The sequence below is a fragment of the Staurois parvus genome, unplaced genomic scaffold, assembly GCF_062004578.1.
Source record: "Staurois parvus isolate SC_StPar_1 unplaced genomic scaffold, SC_StPar_1.0 ptg000794l, whole genome shotgun sequence".
NCBI lineage: Eukaryota > Metazoa > Chordata > Amphibia > Anura > Ranidae > Staurois > Staurois parvus.
The window spans coordinates 383,308-402,287 of NW_028318590.1; the positions used below are offsets into that span (position 1 = coordinate 383,308).

The 18,980-nt window shown below is 46.7% G+C and overlaps 1 protein-coding gene across 1 annotated transcript in view; it reads left to right on the forward strand.

The window, feature by feature from the left end:
* Nucleotides 1-9,284, forward strand: part of CFAP44 (cilia and flagella associated protein 44) — a 152,920-nt gene extending 143,636 nt beyond the window's left edge. The window contains exons 35-37 of the mRNA XM_089654729.1: nt 3,457-3,617; nt 4,938-5,072; nt 8,831-9,284. Of these exons, the coding sequence (XP_089510855.1) occupies nt 3,457-3,617; nt 4,938-5,072; nt 8,831-8,989 (455 nt within the window). The 3' untranslated portion in view covers nt 8,990-9,284. The remainder of the gene's footprint in view (nt 1-3,456; nt 3,618-4,937; nt 5,073-8,830) is intronic.
* Nucleotides 9,285-18,980: the final 9,696 nt, after the last annotated feature.

The following is an 18,980-nucleotide window of genomic DNA, read 5'->3' on the forward strand; positions in this document are numbered from 1 at the left end:
TCTTCAGGGCTTCCCCCATCCTCTGGAACTCCCTGTCATGTACCACCCGGCGGTATCTCTAGCGACCCACAGAACAGGATTCCCCAGGGCGTGGGGTCTAAGCCTCAATCTGCTTATTCACCAGAGCCCCTGATGGTGGGGATGGACTTGGAGCAGACTGAAACCAGGTCGCGGCCCCTGAGTACACCCAACTGTGGTAGATGGAACCGCCGGAGGTATGTAATGGAAGAGAGCCTGATGTGAAGAGGCTGGCAGGCCCGGGCAGTAGTGACTGGATCCCTGCAGGATGGATGGACGGATGACAGTGCAAGTATAGTGTAATCAAACAGGCCAGGTCGGTAAGAGCGGAGGCAGAACGGTGCAGAGCAGCAGACAGATAATAGTCGGGTCACAAGCCAAGTTCAGCAACAGGAGGTCAAGTAATCAGGAGTAGGCAGAAGAGTAGTCAAACGAGCCAGAGGTCAGAGCAGGAGACGGTCAATAGGGATCAGGATCAAGCAGGGTCGGCAACAAGGTATATCTCTCAGGAACAGACGAGCAGGGAACAGGGAACAAAGACCATACGGCAACTTGAGTATGCACAGGGCTGGTTTAAATAGCGCGCCCTGCGCTGTCATTGTTGACAGGCGCGTGTCCACAATCGCGAGTGCGCGTGCGCGGCCGCCGCTGTTGGCGTGGATGCCTATGTCCTAGTGCCCGCCGGCTAATGCGCATCGGCGTTCTGCGCATGTGCCGACCCGTGCGCCGCCACGAGCCCTGGGAATCCTGACACTCCCTACCCCAATCCATCAGATTATCACCTACTCTCCTCACCTTTAGGCGCACCCTGAAAACCCATCTCTTCAGGGAAGCCTACCCCGCCCTCAGCTAATTGCCGACCTCCTCCACTCTTCCTACCACCCCATCCCCCACAGCTATCTCCTCCTGTACCACTATCCCCTCCCTCCTAGATTGTAAGCTCCAAGGAGCAGGGCCCTCGAACCCCTCGTGTTTTGTATTGTTATTGGACTGTCTCGTGTACTGTTTCCCATTATAATCTACAGCGATGAGCAAACTGTTGACGCTTTATAAATACTGTATAATAATAATAGTTAGTCTGGTGGAAAAAAGACAAAAGTCCATCCTGTTCAACCATTAAAAAAAAAAAGTTATAATCCTACACCCACAGTTGATCCAGAGGAAGGCAAAAATACCCAGCAAAGCACGATCCAATTTGCTCTTGCTGGGGAAAAAATTCCTTCCTGATCCCCCGAGAGCCAATCGGATATTCCCTGGATCAACTTTACCTATAAATGTTATATCCAGTTATGTTCTGTGTATCCAGAAAGAATCCAGGACTTTTTTAACCACTTGCCGTGCGGCCGCTGTATATAAACGGCCAGATGGTGGCAGTCCAGGAGCGGGTTGCTGTTCATAAACGGCGCCCGCCATTTTGGACTGTGCGCGCTCCCTGGGAGCGTGCAGCACCGCGATCCGCTGCCCGCTGTGTCCTCCGGACACAGTGGAACACCAATCGTAGTACGGGACCTCTGTGTGAGGTCCTGTTCATGTAATCACTGATTGGCCAATCAGTGATCACATGCAGAGTAGTAAGCAAGATGTCACTTCTGACATCATTGCTTACTACGTGTGAAATCTGTGAATGATCACACATGGTACAGGGCTATTCACAACAGTCTTGTACCATGTGACAAGCTGTGACCAATCACAGCTCACACAGTATTTCTCAATGGCTGCAAGAATATAGCCAGAGAGGAGAAACAATTGATTTTACAGCCTTTATGGGTGTAAAAGCAATCAGTGTAAAAAAAAAAAAAAAAATCTTCATCACCCCCCACAAGTAGTACAGTGTCACCATGGTGACCTTGTACTGCTAGGGTAACAGTATGTAGAACCCCCCCCCCCCCATAGATAATAATATAAAAATGTAAAAAAAAATTTTAAAAAATAATTTTTGGTTATAAACTAATTTGTTTTTTTTGTTTTTACTAAAAAGATAACGGAATACATTTTGGCCAAGATTTATGATGAAATATTATTTATTTGCAAAATTTTATAGGAAAAACACTTTTTTCAAAATGTTTGGACTTTTTCATTTATATAGCAAAAAAAATAAAAATCCCAGCGGTGAATAAATACCACCAAAATAGAGCTTTATCTGTCTCAAAAAATGCTAAAAAATTCATATGGGTACAGTGTTGCATGACCGTGCAATTGTCATTCAAAGTGTGATAGCGCTGACAGCTGAAAATTGGCCTGGACAGGAAGGGGGTGAAAGTGTCCGGACTGGAAGGGGGGGAAAGTGTCCGGACTGGAAGGGGGGGAAAGTGTCCGGACTGGAAGGGGGGTGAAAGTGTCCGGACTGGAAGGGGGGTGAAAGAGTCCGGACTGGAAGGGGGGGAAAGTGTCCGGACTGGAAGGGGGGAAAGTGTCCGGACTGGAAGGGGGGGAAAGTGTCCGGACTGGAAGGGGGGTGAAAGTGTCCGGACTGGAAGGGGGGGAAAGTGTCCGGACTGGAAGGGGGGTGAAAGTGTCCGGACTGGAAGGGGGGTGAAAGAGTCCGGACTGGAAGGGGGGGAAAGTGTCCGGACTGGAAGGGGGGGGAAAGTGTCCGGACTGGAAGGGGGGGAAAGTGTCCGGACTGGAAGGGGGGGAAGTGTTCGGACTGGAAGGGGGGGAAAGTGTCCGGACTGGAAGGGGGGGAAGTGTTCGGACTGGAAGGGGGGGAAAGTGTCCGGACTGGAAGAGGGTGAAAGTGTCCGGACTGGAAGGGGGGGAAAGTGTCCGGACTAGAAGGGGGTGAAAGTGTCCGGACAGGAGGGGGGGAAAGTGTCCGGACAGGAGGGGGGGAAAGTGTCCAGACAGGAGGGGGAGAAAGTGTCCGGACAGGAGGGGGAGAAAGTGTCCGGACTGGAAGAGGGTGAAAGTGTCCGGACTGGAAGAGGGTGAAAGTGTCCGGACTGGAAGGGGGGGGGAAGTGTCCGGATTGGAAGGGGGTGAAAGTGTCCGGACTGGAAAGGGGGGAAAGTGTCCGGACAGGAGGGGGGGGGGGGAAGTGTCCGGACAGGAGGGGGGGAAAGTGTCCTGACAGGAGGGGGGGGGGGAAGTGTCCGGACAGGAGGGGGGGAAAGTGTCCGGACTGGAAGGGGGTGAAAGTGTCCGGACTGGAAGGGGGTGAAAGTGTCCGGACTGGAAGGGGGGGAAAGTGTCCGGACTGGAAGGGGGTGAAAGTGTCCGGACTGGAAGGGGGTGAAAGTGTCCGGACTGGAAGTGGTTAAAGCAATCCACTGAGCTGGCCAGAACCTACTTTTTGAGTGGTTGAGCTTGTGTGAGTTTGATATATTCTTTGTCCATACAACCACTTTAACCTTTTGACCAAACAGGTCCATGTTCTGGACCTGTGGTGGCCTGTTTTTGCTGATTTGTTTCCTGTAATAAACATCTTCCTTTTCTCAGGCCTTGAGGAAACGTGCCGTCAGCAGATGATGATGAAGTTCGGCCGTCTGGTTGACCTGGAAGCTCTGCAGACCTTGTCTGTGAACACCACCCTGGAGGAGCTGAAGATGAAATCATCACAAAGGCGGAGGGAAATGGATGAGGAGATATCTCAGTGGGAGGTACGACGGTCACCGTGGACTCAATTATGATGGCTAATTGTCACTTTGTATCTTGACGCTTTTGTAACTATTTTATACCATAATACCATAATAACTTTAAAAGTGTGAGATCATTATTGAGACCAAAAGTAGCAAGTTACGAGAATCTTTCATAGAAGTACCTTTCTATTTTACATTTTGTAATTCTTAATAACAACCCAGGACTACCTGGTACTTCCTGGAGCCCCTCCTGGTGGGTTCACTCCTGTGGGATAGTTCCACAGCTGAGGTCCCATCAGTGGTGTATTTAGGTTTTGTGCTGCCCTAGGCAACACAAAAATCGTCTGCCCCCACGGACACTGACCAGCCCCCCACCTGGGAGCCTTCCACTACCCCGCCCAACGATAGAGAGAAAGACACTCATCTTCACAGCTCCAGACATCCCCGAGAATGAGAGTCAGGATCTACATACACCATCAAGCAGCCTGCAGCCTCTCTCAGATCCCACCTGGTTCCCATGTCCCTTCTTTCATCCCTTCTTCTGGGGGGAGGTGCTCCCTCCCTGAAAAATGGCACCCTGAGAATGAGAGTCAGGTTCTACATACACCATCAAACAGCCTACAGCCTCTCTTAGAACCCACCTGGTTCCCATGTCCCTTCTTTCATCCCTTCTTCTGGGGGAAGGTGCTGCCTCCCTGAAAAATGGCACCCTGAGAATGAGAGTCAGGTTCTACATACAACATCAAGCAGCCTGCAGCCTCTCTTAGATCTCACCTGGTTCCCATGTCCCTTCTTTCATCCCTTCTTCTGGGGGAAGGTGCTGCCTCCCTGAAAAATGCCGCCCTAGGCAAGTGCCTTGTGGTAAATACGCCCCTGAGTCCCATCTATGTAGCAGAGCTGCTGTCAGTAGATCTTTCCTCACTGATTGCTGTAACCGGTTTTTGGTCGATGCCACACTTAACGATTATGTGTGCTACTCAGCAGTTTCTATGGTGTTGCTCCCTTGCTGGTCGGACTGGCATGGCATCACTCAGTTGGCTCCTCAACAGCAAGGGAGCGAAGCCTTACAGATCCAGCCAACGAGGGAGGGTTGCTGCAGAAATGGGTGAGTATTCTTTGGCCGTCTCAAGCACTGATTCCATAAGGTCCACTTCACACTTCCAGTCCTAGTTAAAATGTAAACAAACATTGTTACAATGTAGCTAGCTGCACCTATCAGGAGCAACTCATTGCAATATATCCATTGTTATATAGCGGTTGTTAGGGACAATGGTAAAGGTAGGGGAAAAAAAAGCGCGGTCTCATATTTTTGCTTTCATATTGATTTTTTTCTGTGAAAAGGCCAAATTAATGGAGACAAAGAAGAAACTGGTGGAGGTGACCAGAGAGAACACTAAGAAACTGGACAGATTAAATGATATCCTGACGGAGAAGAAAGTCATAGAGGCGAAACTGGACACTCGGCAAACTGTTGTGGTATGTCTACATCACTGCTAGTTATTAACCCCCCTGGCGGTATTCCCGAGTGTAGCTCGGGGTAAAGTTTCAGCACCACAAGAGGTAACCCCGAGCTACACTCGGGAATACACTGCAGCGTTGCTCCGGGATCTCTTCTTCACTTACTTTGTCCTGCGCTCCCGCGATGTCCCCCCTGCAGTGTCCCCGGCAATGTCCTCCGGCCGATGCCGGCATCTGTCTTCCGGGTTCCGTTCCCTGCGACGTCGGGACGTACGGGGGACGGAACTGGCGGGAAATTTGAAAGTTGTAAAAGTGACATTCACTAAATACACTAAAATCACATAGTATAACATTCCTGTATCAAACCATTTCACATACATTTTGTCCCGAGTGCTTTGTCCGGCGCCCTGCCTGCATTTTTACTGTTCTTTCTGCCTGGAAACTGAGAAACGTCCATGGCGTCCAAAAAGCGTCCCTTTAGGTCAAAAGCGGTTTTAGACCGGCTAGAGAACAGCGATAGTAAATCAGAACCACTTGCAGAATTGAGTGATAATGATTTGTGGGGGAAATTCCTCATCAGACACTGAAAACGATTCTGCGACTGAGCTCAGCGATGTGCGAACTTGGCGCTCTATTTCACATTTCAGTGTTTTTGGTTTGATTATATTATTGAATTAATTTATTATTATTATATTATTATTTTTTATGATTATTTATTAAATTATAATTTATGATTTCGTGTTTCAAATTTTATCATCCCCGGGATGTTTACTAGACTCTTGTTCGGACAGATTTCAGTGGGTTATTCCTAAAAATTACAGGCCTACAATAAAAAAAATACATATTTCCATGCAAAAAAATGTACCGCTTTGAGCACAGAAATATAGACATAATCAGACCGCTAGGGAGGCTACACACATAGAATGAATGTGTTATACAAACAGACTACCCATTGGGGGAGATTTCCTAAAAGTGGAGCACTCAGAATCTGGTGCAGCTGTGTATGGTAGCTAATCAGCTTCTTACTTCAGCTTGTTCTATTAAAGCAATACTAAAGGTTCATTTTTTTTTTTTGTAAAATAACTAACATGTCTATACTTACCTGCTCTGTGCAGTGGTTTTGCACAGAACAGCCTCAGTCCTCATCTTCTTGTGTCCCCTGTCGGCACTCCTTGCCACTCCTTTCTGTCAGGTGCCCCCATAGCAAGCAGTTTGCTATGGGGGCAACCACTGCTCTGTGTGTCCTTTCAAACATGGAGCCGCGGCTTCCCCCCCCCCCCCTCTCCTCATTGGCTGACTGGCTGTGAATGACAGCAGCGGGAGCCAATGGCTCCCACTTGCTGTCTCAGCCAGTGGCTGTCATAGTTACATAGTTAGTCTGGCTGAAAAAATACAAAAGTCCATCTAGTTCAACCATAGAAAAAAAAAGAAAAACCTTATAATCCTACACCCACAGTTGATCCAGAGGAAGGCAAAAAACCCAGCAAAGCACGATCCAATTTGCTCCTGCAGGGAAAAACATTCCTTCCTGATCCCCCGAGAGGCAATCAGATATTCCCTGGATCAACTTTCCCTATAAATGTTATATCCAGTTATATTCTGTGTATCCAAGAAAGAATCCAGGACTTTCCTACAGCAATCCACTGAGCTGGCCACAACCAACTCTGGAGGGAGTCTATTCCACATTCTCACAGCTCTTACTGTGAAGAACCCTTTCTGTGTTTGGAGATTAAATTTATTTTCCTCCAGATGAAGGAATCGCGATTGCTATGGTGCTCAGGTAAGTATTGAGGGTGCTGGGGACACTGCTGCACACAGAAGGTTTTTTACTTTCATGCATAGGAATGAACCTTGAGCCTTTACAACCACTTTAAGCTTTGGTTATAAAATCTGGAAATTGATTAGTTTCTATGCAGAGCTGCACCAGATTTTGAACTCTCCAGTTTTAGTAACTAACCCCCCACTGTGTCACCAGGCATTAGATGGCTGAAGTGATATAAAGTGCTAGTGCATGGACAACATCAAAGTCAAGGCAAATGGTCAAAACACATAAAACAGCCCAGAGTTCAAAAACAGCCCAAATCACAGGATCCTGAGTAGGCAGACAGACAGAAGACAAGCTGAACCTGTTCATCAGGCACTGGCTGAATGTCCAGCAGTCTATTTAATCACCTCTAATTGGGGCAGATGTGCACTGTAGCTTGACATGAGCTGCAATGCTAAGTACTGACCAGCTGGTGGTGAAGGCTCAGGGCTGATTGGTGTATAGAGATGACAGATGGACAATGTGATCCTTATGCTTACAACTGTTACTCACATGTGACCTCCCCCTCTGTTAGATACCCCTTGTGACTATCAGTATTTTATTCAACAGCAGATGTAACCTTTCCCTTTTCATGGACACCCAGTGTAGCCCTCACTTATATACAGGTCTGAAGAAGTACTGGTCAGCATGAACCATTTTGACTTATAGTGTGTGTCCGGGCAAAAAACCATATGCAGTACATCTCTGCAATCTATGCAAATTTCTCAATGTTTATCTTCTCTGCAAATACCTAAAAATACCAACAGATCTGCCAGAAATGCATTCAACCACACGTCCTGCTGTGTACCAACAACACAAAGCATGAGAAAAAGGTCTGAGGGTTTACATGTACTGTAGCCTCCCTAGCGGCCTGATTATGTCAGTATTTCTGTGCTCAAAGCGGTACTTTTTTTGCATGGAAATATGTCGTTTTTTATTGTAGGCTGTAATTCTTAGGAATAACTCACTGAAATCTGTCCGAACAAGAGTCTAGTAACCATCCCGGGTAGGATAAAATTTGAAACCCGAAATCATAAATTATAATTTAATAAAAAATAATAATATAATAATAATAAATTTAATTCAATAATATAATCAAACCAAAAACACTGAAATGTGAAATAGAGCGCCAAGTTCGCACATCGCTGAGCAAAGTCGCAGAATCGTTTTCAGTGTCTGATGAGGAATTTCCCCCACCAATCATTATCACTCAATTCTGCAAGTGGTTCTGATTTACTATCGCTGTTCTCTAGCCGGTCTAAAACCGCGTCTGACCTAAAGGGACGCTTTTTGGACGCCATGGACGTTTCTCAGTTTCCAGGCAGAAAGAACAGTAAAAATGCAGGCAGGGCGCCGGACAAAGCACTCGGGACAAAATGTATGTGAAATGGTTTGATACAGGAATGTTATACTATGAGATTTTAGTGGATTTAGTGAATGTCACTTTTACATTTTTTAATTTCCCGCCAATTCCGTCCCCCGTACGTCCCGACGTCACAGGGAACGGAACCCGGAAGACAGATGCCGGCATCGGCCGGAGGAGATAGCCGGGGACACTGCAGGAGGGACATCGCGGGAGCAGGGGCGGACTGACAACTCATGGGGCCCCCGGGCAATAGGGGATCACGGGCCCCTGTGTCCTTGCCCAAACTCAAAAAAGCCTATGAAAAAGGTACCAGGGGCATCTCATGGGGCCCCCTACTGACCCCGGGCCCTCGGGCAGTGCCCGAGTTTCCAAATGGTCAGTCCGCCTCTGCGCGGGAGCGCAGGTCAAGGTAAGTGGTGGAGGGATCCCGGAGCAGCGCTGCAGAGTATTCCTGAGTGTAGCTCGGGGGGGGGGGGGGTGGTTACCGCTTGTGGTGCTGAACCTTCACCCCAAGCTACACTCAGGAATACCGCCAGGGGGGTTAAGTGATCATAATACATGCAGCCCTTTAATGTAACCATCTGACCCTTCTTTATCGTTGTTCAGGGGGCCGAATTCCAGGGGCCAGGGAAAGCAGACATCCGCGAGAGACAGAAGCTGCTCCAACGTGCTCAGATCCAAGCGGAGGAATTAGAGGGCCTGAGGGAGGAGATCTCATTGCTCAGCAAGAAAGGAGGGAGCATCCTACCGCCCATCCGCCACTGATAACATTCCAAAAGCTTACATTGTATTCCCACCCATTGATCATCCATGGCGATGGAAATACGAGAAAACCTTTTAGAATTTTGATGACGTCTTCATTAATTTACACCTACTTTGGGATAATTTAGGTCTTCTGCAGGCCATCTAAACCACTTCCCCCTTTTTATTCTATGTGTCATCGTGGGTTTAGGTCTCCAGCAGAGTAGACCATCAAAGACACCCGTCAGGAATCTGTTGACATTTATTATTGTTGTTTTTCATGTTTTTCATAAAATGAAATAAAGTTGTATGCCATGGCCCTGCCCGTGTGCTTCTTTGTGTTTATCTTTGCAACTTCAAAGACCTTCAGTGTCTACCAATAAAGGATTTGGGGGTATTATGTAATTGGCCCTCCCCCATTGTGTATGGTCCTGATCTATGTTTTGGATGAGGAGCATTGTCCCAAAATTCCAAGGTACCAAGGTAAAGCCTTTTGGCTAATAGTGGAGTGTGTGATGGGCCTGGCAGGTTCAATCAATCACTAGTTTTTCCAGGTTTCTAACCATTTCAAGTCCAGACACTCTCACTCCCTTCCTGCCCAGGCTAATTTTTAGCTTTCAGCGCTGTCACATTTTGAGTGACAATTGTGCAGTCATGCAGCACTTTACCCATATGAAATTTTTATAATTTTTTGAGACAGAACAAGATTTCTTTTTGGGGTATATGATCACCATTGGGTCTTTTTATTTTTTGCTATATAAATTAAAAAAGACTGAACAATTTGAAAAAAAGTTATTTTTTGCATAGTTTTTGGTATACAATTTTTCAAATAATTTTTCTTCACAAATTTAGGCCAAAATGTATTCTGCTACACTTTTGGGGTAAATTATTATATTATATTGGGGTATATTATTTAGTCTGTGTGAAAACTAGAGTCTACAAATTATGGGATATATATATTTGAAAATTGATCAGTTGAGACCCTAAAACAGCGGGCTCTAGTATGCTGTGATCAGGATGCTGGTATGGTGTATGGCGGCGAACAGGGTGCTGGTATGGCGGTGATCAGGATGTTGGTATGGGGTATGGCGGGGATCAGGATGCTAGTATAGTGTATGGTGGTGGTCAGAACACTGGTATGGGGTATGGTGGTGATCAGGATGCTGATATGGCATATGGGGGTGATCAGGATGCTGGTATGGGGTATAGCAATGATTAGAACACTGGTATGGGGTATGGTGGTGATCAGGATCCTGGTATGGGGTATGGTGGTGATCAGGGTGCTGGTATGGCATATGGCGGTGATCAGGACGCTGGTATGGGGTATGGCGGTGATCAGGATGCTGGTATGGGGTTGTTGGTGATCATGATGCTGGTATAGTGCATGGCGCTGATTGGGATGCTGGTGTGGGGTATGGCGGTGATCAGGATGCTGGTATGGGGTATGGCGGTGATCAGGATGCTGGTATGGGGTATGGTGGTGATCAGGGTGCTGGTATGGGGTATGGTGGTGATCAGGACGCTGGTATGGTGTATAGCAGTGATCAGGATGTTGGTATGGGGTATGGTGGTGATCAGGACACTAGTATGGGGTATGGTGGTGATCAGGATCCTGGTATGGGGTATGGCGGTGATCAGGATGCTGGTATGGGGTATGGCGGTGATCAGGACGCTGGTATGGGGTATGGCGGTGATCAGGATGCTGGTATGGGGTATGGTGGTGATCAGGATGCTGGTATGGGGTATGGTGGTGATCAGGATGCTGGTATGGGGTATGGCGGTGATCAGGACGCTGGTATGGGGTATGGCGGTGATCAGGATGCTGGTATGGGGTATGGCGGTGATCAGGATGCTGGTATGGGGTATGGCGGTGATCAGGATGCTGGTATGGGGTATGGTGGTGATCAGGATGCTGGTATGGTAAATGACGGTTGTAATGGTTGTGCATACTGGGCACATGAACAGCTGTGTGTATAGCAGCCATTTGTCACAAGTCTCCTATGCCAGCCCAGTGACCCCCTGAGATCTGTCATATTTGTATCCATTTTGGAGCTAATTTCATGCTGGACTACATATGTATGGTAGCAGACTGTAAACAGTTGGTATTCAGAAATATGAATACTTATAAGAAACTGTATTTGGGGCTTGGTCATAAACGTGGTGACCTCCCAGCACCCGCCCCTGATTGGTCAGATGGTCTCTGAATAAGAACTTTGTGTCTTTCAACCCTTTTGTGATCAGAGGTTCCTCACGCCTAGTGTCCAGTCCACATTTAACAACTGTGCTTAACCCCTTCCAGTCCGGACACTTTCCCCCCCTTCCAGTCCGGACACTTCCCCCCCCCCCCCTTCCAGTCCGGACGCATTCTCCCCCCTTCCAGTCCAGGCCATCACACTTTGAATGACAATTGCGCGGTCATGCAACTCTGTACCCATATGAATTTTTTTACCATTTTTTTGAGACAGATAAAGCTTTATTTTGGTGGTATTTATTCACCGCTGGGATTTTTATTTTTTTTGCTATGTAAATGAAAAAGTCCAAAAATTTTGAAAAAAAGTGTTTTTCTTATAAAATTTTGCAAATAAATAATATTTCATCATAAATCTCGGCCAAAATGTATTCCATTATCTTTTTAGTAAAAAAATAAATAAGCCAAATTAGTTTATAACCAAAAATTATAATTTTTAAACATTTTTTTTTACATTTTTATTTTTTTATATTATTATTTTTATTTTTATTTTTTTTTACATACTTTCATCCTAGCAGTACAGTGTCACCATGGTGACAATATACTACTTGTGGGGGGTGATGAAGATATTTTTTTTTTCCTTTACACTGATTGCTTTTACACCCATATTGGATGTAAAAGCAATCATTTCTCCTTCTCTCTGGCTGCATTCTTGCAGCCATTGAGAACTACTGTGTGAGCTGTGATTGGTCACAGCTTGTCACATGGTACAAGGCTGTTGTGAATAGCCCTGTACCATGTGACCTCTGTGATCATTCACAGATTTCCCACGTAGTAAGCAATGATGTCAGAAGTGACATCTTGCTTGCTACTCTGCATGTGATCACTGATTGGCCAATCGGTGATCACATGATCAGGACCTCACACAGAGGTCCCGTCTGACGATCGGTGTTTCACTGTGTCTGGAGGAGACAGCGGGCACCGGATCGTGGTGCTGTACGCTCCCAGGGAGTGTGCACAAGCAGGGGGAGGGGATACCGTTTATAAACGTCCACCCGCCCCTGTACTGCCACCGTCCGGCCGTTTATAAACAAGAAAAGTGTCTGCATTTAGGAGTAGTTAACGTTTAGGGAGTATCTCACCAGAAATGACATTTTTGTTGCAGAGGATAATGAAACCCGACTTGTATCTTTGGTCAGAGTTCTTCACGCAAGCAGGAAATTTCATTTTTGAAGGCATCAATGGTGTACAGAACGCCTCCAAATTGCATTGGCGTTTACAGACCATTACAGTGTCTGCAGATTGGAAAGGAAAAGTAATTTTTAAAAAACATTAAAGTGGTAATAATCCACAAAACAAAAATGTTATATATTGAATCTTACCAATCCTTACATGTGGTGGCTGCATTAGTTTTCTTTTTTTTTAGGCTTTTGTCCTTTATTTCAGCTGATGATCCAGGCAGTATCACACTTCCTGTCTTAAGGTCGCCACACATGTTCAGCAAAGACCGTCCAAATTTTGTTCCACGTGTGGCCACTCCGGTTAGACAGAAGTCAGTTGGTTGATTTCTATAGTTAAGTTGCTTAGCCTTGTTTCCACGTCCTGCGCATGAAGACATGAGAACCGGGGTGCAGAAAAACGGTAGCAGGTACTCTGGACTGTTGAATCAAATTTTGAAATATTTGGCTGTAGCAAGTAGGAATTTGTTGGGGAAAAAAAGCTGGAGAGCGGTACAATAATGAGTGCCAACAGGCAACTGTGAAGCATGGTGGAGGGTCCTTGCAAGTTTGGGGCTGCATTACTCCAAATTTAATTTGGATCAATGGTGTCTTCAATGCTGAAAAATACAGACAGATACTCATCCATCATGCCATACCATCAGGAATGTGTGTGATTGGCCCCAAATGCATTCTTCAGCAGGACAACCACTCCAAACATACAGCCAATGTCATTAACAAACATCTTCAGTATAAAGAAGAACAAGGAGTCCTGGAAGTGATGGATTGGCCCCCGCAGAGCCCTGATCTCAGAAGTCTCATGGAGTCTGTCTGGGATGACAGGAGGAGACAGAAGGATTGGAGGCGGCCGACATCCACAGAAGATCTGTGCTTAGTTCTCCAAGACGTACAGAGAACAACCTACCTGCTAAGTCCCTTCAGAAACTGTGGAAGTCTACCCAGAAGAATGGAAGAACTGATGCTGGTTTGATATCCAAGGATGATCCAGCCCAAATATGGAAAATATATTAAACATTAAAAATAAATTATGAACACTTCTATTTCTGAAACCATTCTTCATTTACAGCATTTTTTCATACCTGCCTAAAACGTTTGGCACAGAACTGTATATACACTATATTGCCAAAAGTATTGGGCGGCCGGCCTTTCCATGAACTTCAATGGCCCCCCAGTCTTAGTCCATAGGGTTCAATATTGAGTTGGCCCCGCCCTTTCCACACACATGACCTTTAATGGCCCCCCAGTCTTAGTCCGTAGGGTTCAATATTGAGTTGGCCCCGCCCTTTCCACACACATGACCTTTAATGGCCCCCCAGTCTTAGTCCGTAGGGTTCAATATTGAGTTGGCCCCGCCCTTTGCCGCTATAACAGCTTCAACTCTTCTGGGAAGGCCGTCCACAAGGTTTAGGAGGGTGTCTATGGGAAGGTTGGACCATTCTTCCAGAAACACATTTGTCAGGTCAGGCACTGATGTCGGGGGAGGAGGCCTGGCTCGCAGTCTCCACTCTAATTCATCCCAAAGGTGTTCTATGGGGTTGAGGTCAGAACTCTGTGCAGGACAGTCAAGTTCCTCCACCCCAAACTGGCTCCTCCATGTCTTTATGGACCTTGCTTTGTGCACTGGTGTGCAGTCATGTTGGAACAGGAAGGGGCCATCCCCAAACTCCTCCCACAAAGTTGGGAGTATGAAATTGTCCAAAATTTCGCCTTAAGAGTTGCCTTCGCTGGAACTAGGGGGCCAAGCCCAACCCCTAAAAAACAACCCCACACCATAATCCCCCCTCCACCAAACTTTACACTTGGCACAATGCAGTCAGGCAAGTACTGTTCTCCTGGAAACCGCCAAACCCAGACACATCCATCAGATTGCCAGACAGAGGAGCGTGATTGGTCACTCCAGAGAAGACATCTCCTCTGCTCTAGAGTCCAGTGGCAGCGTGCTTTACGCCACAGCATCTGACGCTTTGCATTGCACTTGGTGATGGAAGGCTTGGATGCAGCTGCTCGGCCATGGAAACCCATTCCATGAAGCTCTCTACGCACTGTTGTTGGGCTCATCTGAAGGCCACACCAAGTTTGGAGGTCTTTAGCTATTGACTCTGCAGACAGTTGGTGACTTCTGCGCACTGTGCGCTTCAGCATGCGCTGACCCCGCCCTGTCATGTGACGTGGCCTACCACTTGGTGGCTGAGTGGCTGTTGTTCCCAGTTGCTTCCACTTTGTTATAATCCCACTAACAGTTGAGCGTGGAATATTTAGTAGCCAGGAAATGTCACGGATGGACTTATTGCCCAGGTGACCACCTATCACGGGACCACGCTTGGAGTCACTGAGTTCCTGAGAGCGACCCATTCTTTCACCAATGTTTGTAGAAGCAGTCTGCATGCCTAAGGGCTTGATTGTATACACCTGTGTCCATGGAGGGGATTGGAACACCTGAATCACATGATTGGGAGGGGATTGGAACACCTGAATCACATGATTTGGAGTGCTGGCCCCATACTTTTGGCAATATAGTGTGTGTATATATATATACAGTTGTGTTCAAAATAATAGCAGTCAGACATCACTAACCGGATCAATCACTGTTTTTGGTGGAAATGATATTTCTACATGGCAAATAATTTCCTAGCAGGTGTAGTAGAGTAATAGAAATCCAAGAGACCCAACAGTCATGACATGCATGCTGCTGATTCTGTGTCATTGAATCACTCATTGAGGGGCGTGTTCAAAATAATAGCAGTGTGGAGTTCTATTAGTGAGGTCATTCATTCTTTGATAAACAGGTGGCAATTATTGCCCTTATTTAAGGAAGGAAGGCAGCAAATGTTGGACATGCTGGTTACAGTGCATTTCTCTCTGAAATTCTGAGGAAAATGGGTCGTTCCAGACATTGTTCAGAAGAACAGCGTACCTTGATTAAAAAGTTGATTGGAGAGGGGAAAACATATAAAGAAGTGCAGAAAATGATCGGCTGCTCAGCTAAAATGATGGCAAATGCTTTAAAATGGCAACCAAAACCTGAAAGACGTGGAAGAAAGCGAAAAACTACCATTGGAATGGATAGAAGAATAGCCAAAATGGCGCGGACTCAGCCAACAATCAGCTCCAGGAAGATGAAAGAAGGTGTGACGTTCCCTGTGAGGACTGTTACAATTAGAAGACGCCTATGTGAAGCCAAGCTATCTGCAAGAAGTCCCCGCAAAGTCCCACTGTTGGGGAAAAGACGTGTGCTGAAGAGCTTACAATCTGCCAAAGAGCACATTGACTGGCCTAAAGAGAAATGGCGCAACATTTTGTGGACTGATGAAGGAAAGATTGTTCTTTTTGGGTCTAGTGGGCGGAGACAGTTTGTCAGACGACCCCCAAACACTGAATTCAAGCCACAGTACACTGTGAAGACCGTGAAGCATGGTGGTGCAAGCATCATGATATGGGGATGTTTCTCATACTACGGTGTTGGGCCTATTTATGGCATACCAGGGATCATGGATCAGTTTGAATCCATCAGAATACTTGAAGAGGTCATGCTGCCTTATGCTGAAGAGGAAATGCCCTTGAAATGGGTGTTCCAACAAGACAATGACCCCAAACACACCAGTAAACGTACAACATCTTGGTTCCAGACCAACAAGATGGACGTTATGGAGTGGCCAGCCCAATCCCCGGATCTTCATCCAATAGAAAACTTGTGGGGTGACATCAAAAATGCTGTTTCTGAGGCAAAACCAAGAAATAGAGAAGAACTGTGGAATGTGGTCCAATCATCCTGGGCTGGAATACCTGATCACAGGGGCCAGAAGTTGGGTGACTCCATGCAACACAGATGTACAGCAGTTCTCAGAAACAGTGCGACTACAACCAAATATTCATGAAGTCATTCAAAGGAAAGCAAAATCTTCAAACATTTCTCAGTTTATATAGTGAATGTTTGAGTTTGTAAAGAAGAATACAAACACTGCGATTTTTTTGAACCGTCTAATATTCACTTTTCTTTAATTTTTTTAGAGGAACAACACAAATTTGATCTATTTCTCTTCATGTTGTGATTTGGAATAGAATGTGTCGTGTTCCCAATGCATTTGTGTGGATGGAAATAAAAGCTATTAGAAGGATTTTCAGCTTTATTCACTTTTTTCAACACACTGCTATTATTTTGAACACAACTGTATCTGTGCAAACTGTTGGCGATATATAAATCTTGTATTATAAAAATCATCATCATCAGAATTGGAGTCAGTGGCAGGATTGTGTTGGACGGGTCATTCTCTCTATCACACAGTAGATGGCGCTCCAGGCATTTAGTTTTAAGATCCTGGACAGCTCCAACCTAATCTGCAGATATTATTCTTTACAGGGGCGGACTGACCATTTGGAAACTTGGGCACTGCCCGAGGGCCCGGGGTCAGTAGGGGGCCCCATGAGATGCCCCTGGTACCTTTTTCATAGGCTTTTTTGAGCTTGGGCAAGGACACGGGCCCCATGATCCCCTGTTGCCCGGGGGCCCCATGAGTTGTAAGTCCGCCCCTGTTCTTTAGGAATGGTGCTCCTTGTCTGAGACTCTTTATAAGTGATTCATATATACGTCTGTGCACATACTTTTCATCTTTTTTTTTGTAGAGTTCTAAAAGAACTCTTTATGGCTGGGCGGGGTATGTCCAATCTCCCCCAGTTGTGTTCCATGCTGGTCAAAGGGACTGTGACAAATTCTGCTTTCTGATAGGTAGATGCCTCCTGAGCTCACCTTTCCCAATGGAGGCTGTGGTGGAGCTAAGTGACCTGACTGTCTGAGAGCAAGGATACCCTCTGCGGGAGCACCCAGGTGTAGCTCCGGTATTGTTACAAAGTCCAAAGGAGAGAAGGGAGGCGCCACATACAGTCATGGCCAAAAATCTTGTACCTCCTGCACTTCTGTCCGATATTGCCCCACTTCACCCAGAAAATTGCTGCCATTACAAATGTTTCGGCATTCTCATGTTTATTTCTTTGGTTTGTATCGGTATGATACAAAAAAGTGGAGAAACAAAAAGCCAAATCTGACACATTCCACGCAAAACCCCAAAAATGGACCGGACAAAATTATTGGCACCTTCTCCAAATTGTAAGAAATAATTACATTCCAAGTTTGTGATGTTCCTGTAATTTGTCATTAGACTCCCCCGTATCCATGACCGGGTGCTGACAACATGGAAATCCCACCGACAACCAGGGGCAATGGTGAAAAATGGCCTCCACCTTTGTGTTGGGTGTCTCTGTGTGCCACATGGAGCATGGAGGAGAGGAAGAGCAACAAAGAATTGTCTGAGGATTGGAGAACAAAAATTGTGGTAAAGCACGGACAGTCTCAAGGTGACAAGTACATCTCCTGAGATGTTAATGTTCCTGTGTCCACTGTGCGCAGCATTGTCAAGAGGTTTACAGCCCATGGCACTGTCGCTAATCTCCCTGGATGTGGACAAAGGAGAAAAGTTGATCAAAGATTGCAACAAAGGATTGTTGGAATGGCGGCTAAAGAACCTCCATCAACTTCCAGACAAATTCAAGCCGATCTTCAGGTACCGGGTACACCTGTGTCCGCTCGCACTATACATTGCCATCTGAGTGAAAAGGGACGCTATGGTAGGAGACCCAGGAGGACCCCACTGCTGACACAGAAATATGGTAGGAGACCCAGGAGGACCCCACTGCTGACACAGAAATATGGTAGGAGACCCAGGAGGACCCCACTGCTGACACAGAAATATGGTGGGAGACCTAGGAGGACCCCACTGCTGACACAGAAATATGGTGGGAGACCTAGGAGGACCCCACTGCTGACACAGAAATATGGTAGGAGACCCAGGAGGACCCCACTGCTGACACAGAAATATGGTAGGAGACCCAGGAGGACCCCACTGCTGACACAGAAATATGGAGGGAGACCCAGAAGGCCCCCACTGTTGACACAGAAATATGGTGGGAGACCTAGGAGGACCCCACAGCTGACACGAAATATGGTAGGAGACCCAGGAGGACCCCACTGTTGACACAGAAATATGGTGGGAGACCTAGGAGGACCCCACAGCTGACACGAAATATGGTAGGAGACCCAGGAGGACCCCACTGCTGACACAGAAATATGGTGGGAGACCCAGGAGGGCCCCACTGTTTCATTCATCTGCTGGTCAAAGGGATGAACTTTCACCTGCATGGGATGTTAAGCAACCCGAGACATGGAAAAAAGTTTTTTTTTCTTTTAAAATGTTTTTATTTGTTTTGTTTGTTATTTTTTTCCTAGTGTCCTCCACCCCTCTCTGCCAATCCCTCCACTGGCCTCCACTCAGTGTCCTCCACCGCTCTCTGCCAATCCCTCCACTGGCCTCCACTCAGTGTCCTCCACCGCTCTCTACCAATCCCTCCACTGGCCTCGAATCAGTGTCCTCCACCCCTCTCTGCCAATCCCTCCACTGGCCTCCACTCAGTGTCCTCCATCCCTCTCTGCCAATCCCTCCACTGACCTCCACTCAGTGTTCTCCACCCCTCTCTGCCAATCCCTCCACTGGCCTCCACTCATTGTCTTCCACCCCTCTCTGCCAATCCCTCCACTGGC